Source organism: Cylas formicarius, unplaced genomic scaffold, assembly GCF_029955315.1.
Source record: "Cylas formicarius isolate icCylForm1 unplaced genomic scaffold, icCylForm1.1 PGA_scaffold_9__14_contigs__length_23061073, whole genome shotgun sequence".
NCBI lineage: Eukaryota > Metazoa > Arthropoda > Insecta > Coleoptera > Brentidae > Cylas > Cylas formicarius.
In genome coordinates, this window is record NW_026844365.1 from 4,891,741 (window position 1) to 4,902,136 (window position 10,396).

The 10,396-nt window shown below is 32.6% G+C and overlaps 1 protein-coding gene across 1 annotated transcript; it reads right to left on the reverse strand.

The window, feature by feature from the left end:
* Positions 1-2,001: 2,001 nt before the first annotated feature.
* On the reverse strand, positions 2,002-10,036 carry LOC132707676 (polygalacturonase-like). Its single transcript, XM_060679600.1, has 5 exons — positions 9,746-10,036; positions 8,644-8,852; positions 5,165-5,288; positions 3,737-3,970; positions 2,002-2,395 (listed from the first exon to the last, which is right to left on the reverse strand). The coding sequence occupies exons 1-5, from the start codon at positions 10,026-10,028 to the stop codon at positions 2,133-2,135; spliced, it is 1,113 nt and encodes a 370-aa protein (XP_060535583.1). The 5' UTR covers positions 10,029-10,036; the 3' UTR covers positions 2,002-2,132.
* Positions 10,037-10,396: the final 360 nt, after the last annotated feature.

A 10,396-nucleotide genomic window follows, 5' to 3' on the forward strand; every position in this document is an offset into this window, starting at 1 on the left:
CGTTATTTCTAGCGCCAATTTTACAAAAAATTACAGTCCATTGCTCTTTCTCGTCCAAAAACATTATACAAAATGTTATTTTGATTAAGTCGTAGTTGTGGCATGAACCACAATCTTGCACTAGTATTTAAAGCCCGGTAGACAATGCAATTTCTACACGTATTTTTTGCATTTAACAATTGCTGTGAAATATTTTTGCCGCCATGCAATTTTTGCTAGAAAAATGTTTTTTATAATTTTAAGACAATAAACGATACTTTTTAGAGTTTGGTAATGTTAATTCTGTTATTTTTAGGCCTAATTGTTTATTGACTTGTTTTATAGTAGTTTTTAATTTTCTTGGTTACATTTTTCAAAACCTACAGTTTTTTAACGAAATTGTCCGTTGGTACTCTTCATAATTATATATTTGGGAGGCGAAACTTTCTGCACGTGCTAGACTTGCCCCGATTTACGGGCACAAATTCGAAAGAAATTAGCTGGTATCATGTCTATAGCGCTTAAAGAACCAAAACGTTAAAACAGTTACAGAATTATACTAAGGACGCCGATCCGTGAGTTATAATTCAGATCTCGCGCATGCGCATATTCAACAGACCTCAAAATTTTGTTGCATACTTAGCATAGGCAGGGCCTCTATAGGTCTATATGGAAATTGTTCTTACCGTCTTAAATTCTTAACAATTTTAACAATAGAAACGTTTAAAATTAAAATTTGGTCCGCTTTCTCATTGTGGAGTTGACTGTTTGCGTAGTAGTAAGTTTATTTGTTTTTTTTTTTCTTAATTTCGTAGTTGCAGTGATTTGTCTTCATTGAAAAATAACATACGTAAGTACAACCAAAAGCATGAGGGAAGCACCGACTGTGAAGATGATCAATCAGAACTACTTTTCAAATTACAAATAAATTTTATCTAGTATGTATACCTTTTTTGTGTGTGTAAGTATTTATTATTTCGTTACGGGCTTCCAGAAGACGATGAAGTTACACTTCCTCCGTATATTTAAATACCTGCAAATTTGCCGACTCCTTTAGTACTCACAGAGGAAACGACATTAATGTATGTTGTTGGGTATCTAAGAAAGAATATTGCAAAAAAAAATCTAAATTGGTGAAAAAGAAGAGAGGCACAGATTCACAAAATCGGAGAAGATTATATTATATGAGCAATACATTTGTGCTTTAGAAAGACTTACACCATGTTTTCATGATGACGAAATAAAAAGGCGTATAATTATTGTTCTCAAATAAACAGGATATCGAGATGCTTAGATATGATACATATCCAAGCCAATTCGTCAAAAATGTTTGTTTCTGTTAGAAAAATTATTTTAAATTTCCGTCATCATTAACTATTTTCAGGTATATCCCAAATTCGCTGTTCCTTGTATGTATATGTTTTAAAAATCATTCAGAATACACATTTCTAAATTTTGTATTATTATTATCATGTTATTACTAAATTGAATAATTGATTTGTTATACCTATAATTTTTTTCTTATACTTACCCTCTAAATTCGTAGGTTTATCCATAAAATTATTGCAAAGAAACTAGGAATTTGGTTCTGAACTTCGCTATAAGTAGTTTCTTACATGGCACTAGATGGCGCAAGCGATGCCATTTCTATTCTCCAAGGGTAAAGTTCCCCATCTATAACCGATATAATTTTTTTCCATGGGCTTCCACTTGCGGTGTTAGCGATATTTACTGAAACATTATCGGACTTTCTGGCATCACTCTCTATCAATTCAAAATATGAATGAATCGTCAAAGCCGTCTTCCTACCCGAGAATCAGTTGGACGAGTCGAGGAAGCTACTAAATTAAAAATTTGACTTTCGACCTCCCTATACTGTATAAAGATGTTCTAATTTCTGTAACAGTAAATTTAAATTATGATAAACCGTTTCGTCTATCAAATCCGATTACTTCAAAAAAAAGTTAAACTGACGATGTTTTCCGTCTGGTTTTCCGCTTTCTTCTGCTCAAATCCGGCTCGAAGGACTTAATCGTCTTGACGAATTGATGAGAAATGGGATGTATATATTTCACTTTTTATATTCCAATATAATACAAATTTGTGCCGAAGAAAAACAGGAATACTTATTTAAGACTCTACAGATAAGATTTCTAGCAGTCGTAGCCATCCGGATTAACATTGCAATCGTTCGGGAGAACTCCGGTTACGGTGACGTTGTGCCAATCAAAATTGAGACACGCCCCATCGGCGCATTTTATGCAGACTGGTACGGCCGATGCGGCTACGTTGCCCACAATATTTCTGAGGGTCAAGTTGACTATGGGGACGTTGCCCACCGGGGTAGGATCCGTGGTAACGTTCGGAGGTACGTTTCGGTAGTTTTGTTGAATTTCGATGCCGTACGTGTTCGGTCCTGGAAAGTAGACAACGAATTATAGCAAGTAGTAAATGAACGAACGCATGAATTTCCTGTGCGTTAGTGACATTAATTTCAGCCCTTTGATTTAAGATCTAAATAATAATAGAGTTCTCTAACGATATACCATTTTTACAACCTTTTATGGAGAATGAGTTTAAGACCTGCCTGTTGTAAAGCGGAATTGGCCATTCTTTTGAGCACGTGTACTACAAGCCAGAAACGTATTTAATTGTTGTATTTTAAGAGTCGAGAAATTTTCTTTGATTAAACTGTTAGAATAATTCATATTAAAACGATGTTTATAAATATTTCTAAAACTGTCTCTACTAGAGGTTGATCTCCTTTATTAAAAACACAGAGAAGAAAAGGCACTCTGCGCGGAAGTTTATTATAAGTTACTAGCACGCGCACTAACTGAAAACTATGACATTAGGCAGAATATTTAACGGTTGTACTAACTCTATATGGCAAAACTAACTAACCCCTTCTTCAATGAGAGATTTAAATATGACTGAATTATTTTCATCCGCTTCATGACAGTACAATTTAACTAGTACGATCAATTTTAAATTAGTATTTTACAATACGGATACCTGTCAAACAACTAAAAGGGAAGTATTAAATAGATCAACACGAACCATTCTCTTTACTAGTCAATAAATGTCAAATTTTAGTTTACATAGTTACAGATCCCTTTTTTTAATTATCTAGAGCGGACACCATTTTTTGTGTTCAAAAACACTTATTTATTCATTTATTTAAAGAAGTCTACCTTTATAGGCAAAAGCGTAGCTAATAGGTTTTACGAATTTACAGTGACAGAGGCATAGCAAGTGATAACTCTAAAAAAAAAACTTAACTTAGCAACTTAAACCCGATATATGGTGCATCTCCCTTTAAAAGATATATGTTGTTGGGGAATGATTTGACCTCACATTCGGAAAACATCTTTATGTTTATATTTTCAGAGCGGTGTGGATTGCTAATATCATTAAAATTGTTGAGAGAATCTCCGTTAGAAAGTGACCGTCGAAAACATGGTGCAAAAGACTTGAGTATATCTTGCCAAGTACGTAACTCGTAAAAACACAAACGACTTAAATTTTCTATCATCTTTTTATGTGTTAGAATCTCTAATTTCAGATTTTGCAATTCTGCAACTTTGAAAGCTACATGACAACTGAATTTAAGATTGATTATGTATGCGAAAACTGTTTGTTATGTACGTTGTATGTTTACTTTTAAAACTCATATTGACAAATTTAAATGTATTGTTTATACATGTTTGGGCAATAAATCATTTTATTTCAATTTATTTTATCAATACATAATTACCTTCGAAAGTGATGTTCTCGTAAAGCACATTGCTAATTAGTCCATTAGGAGCGTCGACATACGTTATAATTTGAATTCCATTTTGGCCATTCACAAGAGCGGAGTTTTTTATGGTCACGTTGTCGATGGAGTTTTCATCAAAAGCGTCAGCATCAAGGCCACTAGGGCCAATTGAACCTATGCTCAGTCCATGACTTCCGTCACAATTGATGTCCGATACGACTACATTCGATCCTGTAATATGCAAGTGCGTCCTGTTCATTTTTTGCAAACACTTTCTGAAGTTTTTGAACTTGAAAAGACGAACGAGAATATTTCAATTTGCAGTTGAAATTTTTGCCAGAAAAAACGAAAAAAAATCCATTTAAGATGCTCCTATACCATATCTCAACAAGTAAATCTTTTTTTCAAAAATTCATACAATTTAACTTTTATCTTGGAAAAGTGCAAATTCTGTGAAAAGTTGAGAACATGTTATGAGTATCACATGCGTTCCGTTTAACATAATCAGACTGTGACCATTAAACCACCACTAGTTTAGATATTTCGTTGATTGATTTCATGCCAGAATCAGCGGGGCAATGTGCAAAGTATTTTCCAAATGGAAATATATTAAAGCATTTTCGTTGGTTTTTTCAAAAATATGAATATAAAAAATAAGATAGAGAGAGAGAGAGAGTTGATGTTGGAATTTTCGTCAATGTGGCCGTTTCTTCTATAGATACTTGCTTGCTGACACCATGTTCAATGAAAGTCAAATAAACATTGTTTATAACTTCCTTAGTCTTAATAGAATAGTGTTGTCTACATTTGGGCGGGAGCATCTCCTGAGATACACTAGACTCGCACATATTTTGCATAATTCGCACACGATTCAACACACACTGTATTACAGACGAAATAAGAATGATTACTAATAAACTTAAACTAAGTAGTATACCAAACCAAAGAATATTAAACACAGGTACGTATAAAATTATTTTCTATTACGGACCACAATTTTACTTGAATTTAAATTCCGAAACTTTAGGTAAAAATCTTGTTGCATTGTATGTTAATGACCACCCTTGGGTAATCCGTTTAAAAGCAATTGGTCACTTTCTTATATCTATGAACAGACCATATCTCTGTCAAGTGTACGGCACCCGGCCGTAATAGAAAAAGGTATAACACTGGCAGGTGGGTGGGTGGGTTTTGCCATTCATAGTATACGAGTGAAAGCGGGTAAAATATTGAGGCATCTTCTTGATTTTATGACCGACTATGCCATCGCAAATCCTACCAAGTATAGTTAATTTAGTCTTTCGTCTTATTTAACTTTTTGACAAACCTTTAATAATTAAAAATTCAAAAAATATAATTTTAAACTCAAAAACTCAAAAAAAAGATATGGTCTACTATTGATAATGTAGATTGATTATAAACTACCTGAATTGATTGCCACGCAATCATCCTGATTGGTAACCTGGGAATCTAACAGTGATATGCCAACCGAGGTTACAACTTGTATTCCTTCCGTATTCTGGGCGGAATTTTGGGGTTGAGCTGCATCCTGAAAATAAACGTCTAGTGACTCATCGATTTTAAGTCAGCAATGGATGTCACCTTTATTTTTAAATCAAATAATGAAAAGACCAATATAAAATGGAGAATATTTGTCAGTAAGATTTTTTAGTAAAAAAAAATTCGCCATTGAATCCAGAAAGACTTCCAAGCAGTTATAACCAGAATGTCTTTAAATTTAAAGCCAAAAACAACTTCGCTTTTTTAAATAGCTATTTTTGAAATAACTCGGGTTTATGATTTAAAAGTAAATTTTAATAAACAACACAAACATTGCTTTGGAAAAGAAAAGTGCTAAGTATACTTTTTAGTCTAACAGTAACTCAAAATAATACTTAATTTACAAATTCTCAACGTCATCTTCATCGTTTACTCTGCAGTTGAAAAAACTCTTTCTTGGTTCACTTGTTCAGTAAAAATACTTTGTTTTCATTCTGGCTTAAAATATTTATATCTTCTGGTCTATCGTGGTATGTTTTATTTTGTAACTAACCCCCCCGCATTGTGTTTAATGGGAAATGTCTATGGCTCAACGAATGCTTATTTTTCCTGGTGTTTTATTTATTTATTGTTTTTATTTTATTTATTTTACACTTGGAGGTAAGTTGCTATCGGATTTTAAAAGTTGAGCAGCTATATGTTTATTAACAATCAACAGTTTTTTTGACTTGTAGTTGAAGCAATAGTTTTTTCCTACAAAACCTACAAAAGTCATGAACTGTAGTTTTAGTGAAGAAGCTCTGAAAATTTCAATTTGAATATTCCTCGCACAATCGATTTTTTTTTCGTTTTTTATTGGAAAAGTCGTGGGTGTGTGCGCAAATCAAAGTTCAAGATTAATTCTAGCAATACCAAAAAATAAACCATAATATATAATTATCAAAGTTATTGTTATCAATAAATAGAATCACCCATCGTACGAAGGTAATATTATTAAAAAATTATTCAAAAAATATCAGTCATCACGTCTCCAGTTATCGGCGTTTCTGTCTCATTATTCTTAGATGAGTTTTTCTGTTTCTTTATAACAACAAAATGAACTCAAACTTTTAAAAATGATCTATATATATATATATATATATATATATATATATATATATATATATATATATATATATATATATATATATATATATATATATATATATATATATATATATATATATATATATATATATATATATATATATATATATATATATATATATATAACCAGAATATGCGATAATTTCGTAGGAATTCGGGGCAATTAAAAAAAAAGTTATTAACAAATTAATTGTCCAGGAACGTGATTTGGATTTGAATGAATTTTTACAGTCTCTTTATAGTTTGCTTATGCTTTAACTTATCGAAAAAGTGGAACCGTCCTCGCTATGGTGTTATGTAGGGTCCGTGGCGTTTTCGTCTGAAACTCACAAATTTAGATATATAAAGTAAGTTTGTCTCTTTTCGTACATAACACATAAGCTATTTCAAATATTAAATACGTATTCCTAATACAAGCCTATTATATCCAATTACCCATAATTGTCATATTTTGATTTAATACGAACCATAGTAACCATAGCAACTAAAGTGACCTATTCATAAAAAAAAATTTGCTTTACATTTGAAGTACCTCTTATGTGTTAAATATTTTTTTCTGCTCCAGCTTGTAAAATACCTAAGATTATTAAATTCTACTTTTGAATAGTAAACTAAAAATTTCTGGTTACAAAGGATTTCCATCTTGAGTGGAAATTTAAAAAATAAAGTTGTTAGTTTTTTATACATTGTTGTTATTATTACGTTCATTGTAATAAAATCTTTTTCTATCCCAAAAATAATATTTTGTCCAGTTAGTGTTTATTAATAGAACAAAAATGACGTTTCTGGGCAAGTTTTCAATTCACATTTCACATGAAAATGAAAAACATATGTATAAGCGTCCAAGTCTCAACTATATGTTTCTCAAGGAACTCTTCTGAGTCCCACATTTTCAAAATTATATTAATGACGCGGGTGTGCAGTGATGTTTGAAAGTTGTTTGCTTGTTTGTATATTTTTGTTAGTTTAATAAACTACCAAGAAGATTAGTGGGTAATTTGTGGTGACTTTAAAGTGCTGTGTGTGCATGCTGTTAGAACAACGAGAAGGGTCATACAAAATTTCCGTGCCACCAGGCGTAAGGGCAAGCCTTACACCTGGTAGCAAAAAGATGTTAAAAGATAGCTTAGTTTTCCCCAAAAAAGTTTGACTGACTCCTGTTCATTGAAATGAAACTTCTTCTTCTTCTTCTTCTTCTTTACATGTCTAATGGCCAATGGCATTTAATGTAATGAACTATTAATTTTTTAGGATATCCCAGTTCATTCAAATAGCATCCTAGTGGGAACAAAAACCTTTTAAGACCGGTACTTTTTTGCAACATTTGGCGCAAAAATTTTCAAAATCAGTTATAAAATAAGCTCACAGACAGGAAAAAACCAGATAAGTAAATACATTTTTATGAAAACAAAATATTACTTAGGTTTGTTTCTATTCATTATTAATTGTCAAGTCGGTAACATTAGATATGCAGAAGAAATTCTCGACATGCTCATGCAGTGGAAAGAAAAAAACAGATTAGGATTTAAAAAAAAAATGAAAATGTACAACCTGTCAGAATTTTCTACCATTACGACTTGATAAATAGAAGCAAAGTCTCCTAAGCAATATTTTGTTTTTATAAAAAGTGTGAAAATGTTGCAAAAAAGGTGTCGGTTTTAAAAGGTTTTTGTTCCCAATAGGGTGCTATTTGAAAAAACTAGGTTATCCTAAAAAATTAATAGTTCATTGCAAAGAAAAGTCACATTTACAACTTTTCCCATGATCAGGTGAGCCGGTAAAATAGTATTTATAATGGTCACCCCAGCCTTCTAGACACAATTTTCCAAAATTAAAAAATAAAAATAAAAAATTAGAAACAGCATCCTATCCTCTGCTAATCCTATCTCCTGAACCCAAAAAAAAAATAGGTTGTGCCACATAAAATTCGAAAGTTACTGTCGCTTCCGTTCAACCCGGAAGTGCAACAAATGACTACATGTTGTCAAAAAATTGAGCATTCAGCTTATATTATAGCTTCCAAATTTCAAGTCGCTATCTCAATCCGTTTAAAAGTCATAGAGTTGTTGTTCACCCGGTATATTCATTTTGCTTATATTTCTTGTAAAACAATTATTAATTTTAACTATTTTAATTATTGTTAACAATTATTATCAAATCACATATAAAAGAAGCATTTTGTTCTGTTTTCGTCGCTTCGGTTTGTTTGTTGAAACTATGTTATGACTCACATTCTATTTAAGAGGGAGTAAACTCACCACATCACCTGCCGAATTGTCTATGTTCCAGTTGCTAATTGTGACGTTGTTGGAGTCCTTTATCCTGCTGCACCTTATTGGACAGTTGAGTATGTTTATGCCTGAGAACACACTGTTGGTCGCCTCGATGCGCAAGAGCAATGGCTTCAAAGAACCCCATATGCCTTGACCGTCCCAGTAGCGTTCTCCCTGACCATCGAAAACCGCACCTATTACATTTTTTTCTGTTAAGTAAAAATATTTTTATAGGGGAGTTTTGTAATGGAAACATTATGGACAAACTAACTCTTCAGCTGTTCTAGATTTATTAGGAAACAAAGGAAACAACATTTCACTGAATAAATAAACTTAACATAAAATAAGTCTTAAATGAAGTGGTTAAAAATTAGAGCTTGGGAGAGTTCTATTATTATGACTGGCTCCACAGTTAGAGAGCTCCATCTAGGTTCGTTTATTTGATTATACTCCATAGTTTATCGTATTTTTGTTTAGGCTCAGCAGATGAAAAGGCACCAGTTTTCTCTGGTTCTTCCCTGTAATCAGTTTCCTTGTCACTTCTACTTATCACTTGTCCCTTCCTTCTCGTCAGCCATTCGCGTCACTGGTTTTATACTGTTAAGTAGTTTGAAAGGGTTGAAACCCCAGCCATTTCCATACTTCCATTCCATTCAATTCCATTATTAAGTGTGGGCTTTTGAATGATATTTCCAAGAAAGCTTCTGGTATGTAGAGAGAGGAATAGAGAATTTCAATAATAGTTACTGAAAGTGAAAAGTATGAAATAGACAAGTACATTGTTCAAGTGTAAAAAGAAACAAAACCTGAACCTGGAAACATCTTCAGTATAAGCATTTTTCAATGCAGTGTAAATGAAAGATTCAAAAAAGTAGATTCCAGAACGCAAGTATTTATAGTATACCGTGTAGCTGCGACAAATAATCCATCAGAAAAATAGGGTCGAAAAATATCAACCAGATCAAAAAAAGCATAAATAAGTATTGCATTCAAATATTTTTTTACCCATTTATAATTACTTATTTTTATACTTTTTTTTATTAAAGAGTTCATCTTAATGGTAATTTTCGATAATTGAAAAACAAACCTGGTGCTGCTATGACTGTGAGTGAACTTCCCGTAATCAGAACTAGCGGTCCACTCCAATTATCAAACCCAAACGAGATATTTCCTCTCAGGGTGAGCGTGGTACCCTCTTGGAGGTTCAGTGTGAGGGTCGTCGAGGCAGGCACGATGAGATCGTCTATGGCGATGTCGGTACAACTGGATACGACAGAATCCACATCTTCATATGTGGATATTACGCATTGTTGTTGGTAACTCAGATAGATCAAATTTAAGAGTATTGTTATGACGTAGATTGTTGCCATTTTAATGCTAAAAGCTGCACGTATAGCTTTAATTTTGTCGCTCCGAGTTTATATAGTCCTTTCTTCCGGCATCTTGCTGATACGATGCCACTCGAAATCGATTGAAGTATCCACGTGTCTAAAGCAATAACCTTGTGGAAAGTTAAGAAGAGGGAAAATCATATCAATTTTTTAAACACAAATTTTTTATCAAACAATAACCAATGCTATTTTGATGCAGATTTGGAAATAAGATTTTGTACGGGATTTTTAGAAACACTTTTCGAATTTTTTGTTGTACGGGATGTTCAAGATATTAAGTGCTATATTCAAAAATTAACAGTTGCAGTTATCGCAGATCTGGCAGAAAGGTAGAAATCCACACCTGT

What these genes read in the sequence shown, in the direction of transcription:
- LOC132707676 (XM_060679600.1), bottom strand. Translation starts at nt 10,028, where the DNA reads ATGGCAACAATCTACGTCATAACAATACTCTTAAATTTGATCTATCTG. An exon ending in CACAGTCATAGCAGCACCAG is followed by an intron (nt 8,853 to 9,745) that starts GTTTGTTTTTCA and finishes AAAATGTAATAG; the next exon opens with GTGCGGTTTTCGATGGTCAG. An exon ending in ACAATTCGGCAGGTGATGTG is followed by an intron (nt 5,289 to 8,643) that starts GTGAGTTTACTC and finishes GTTTATTTTCAG; the next exon opens with GATGCAGCTCAACCCCAAAA.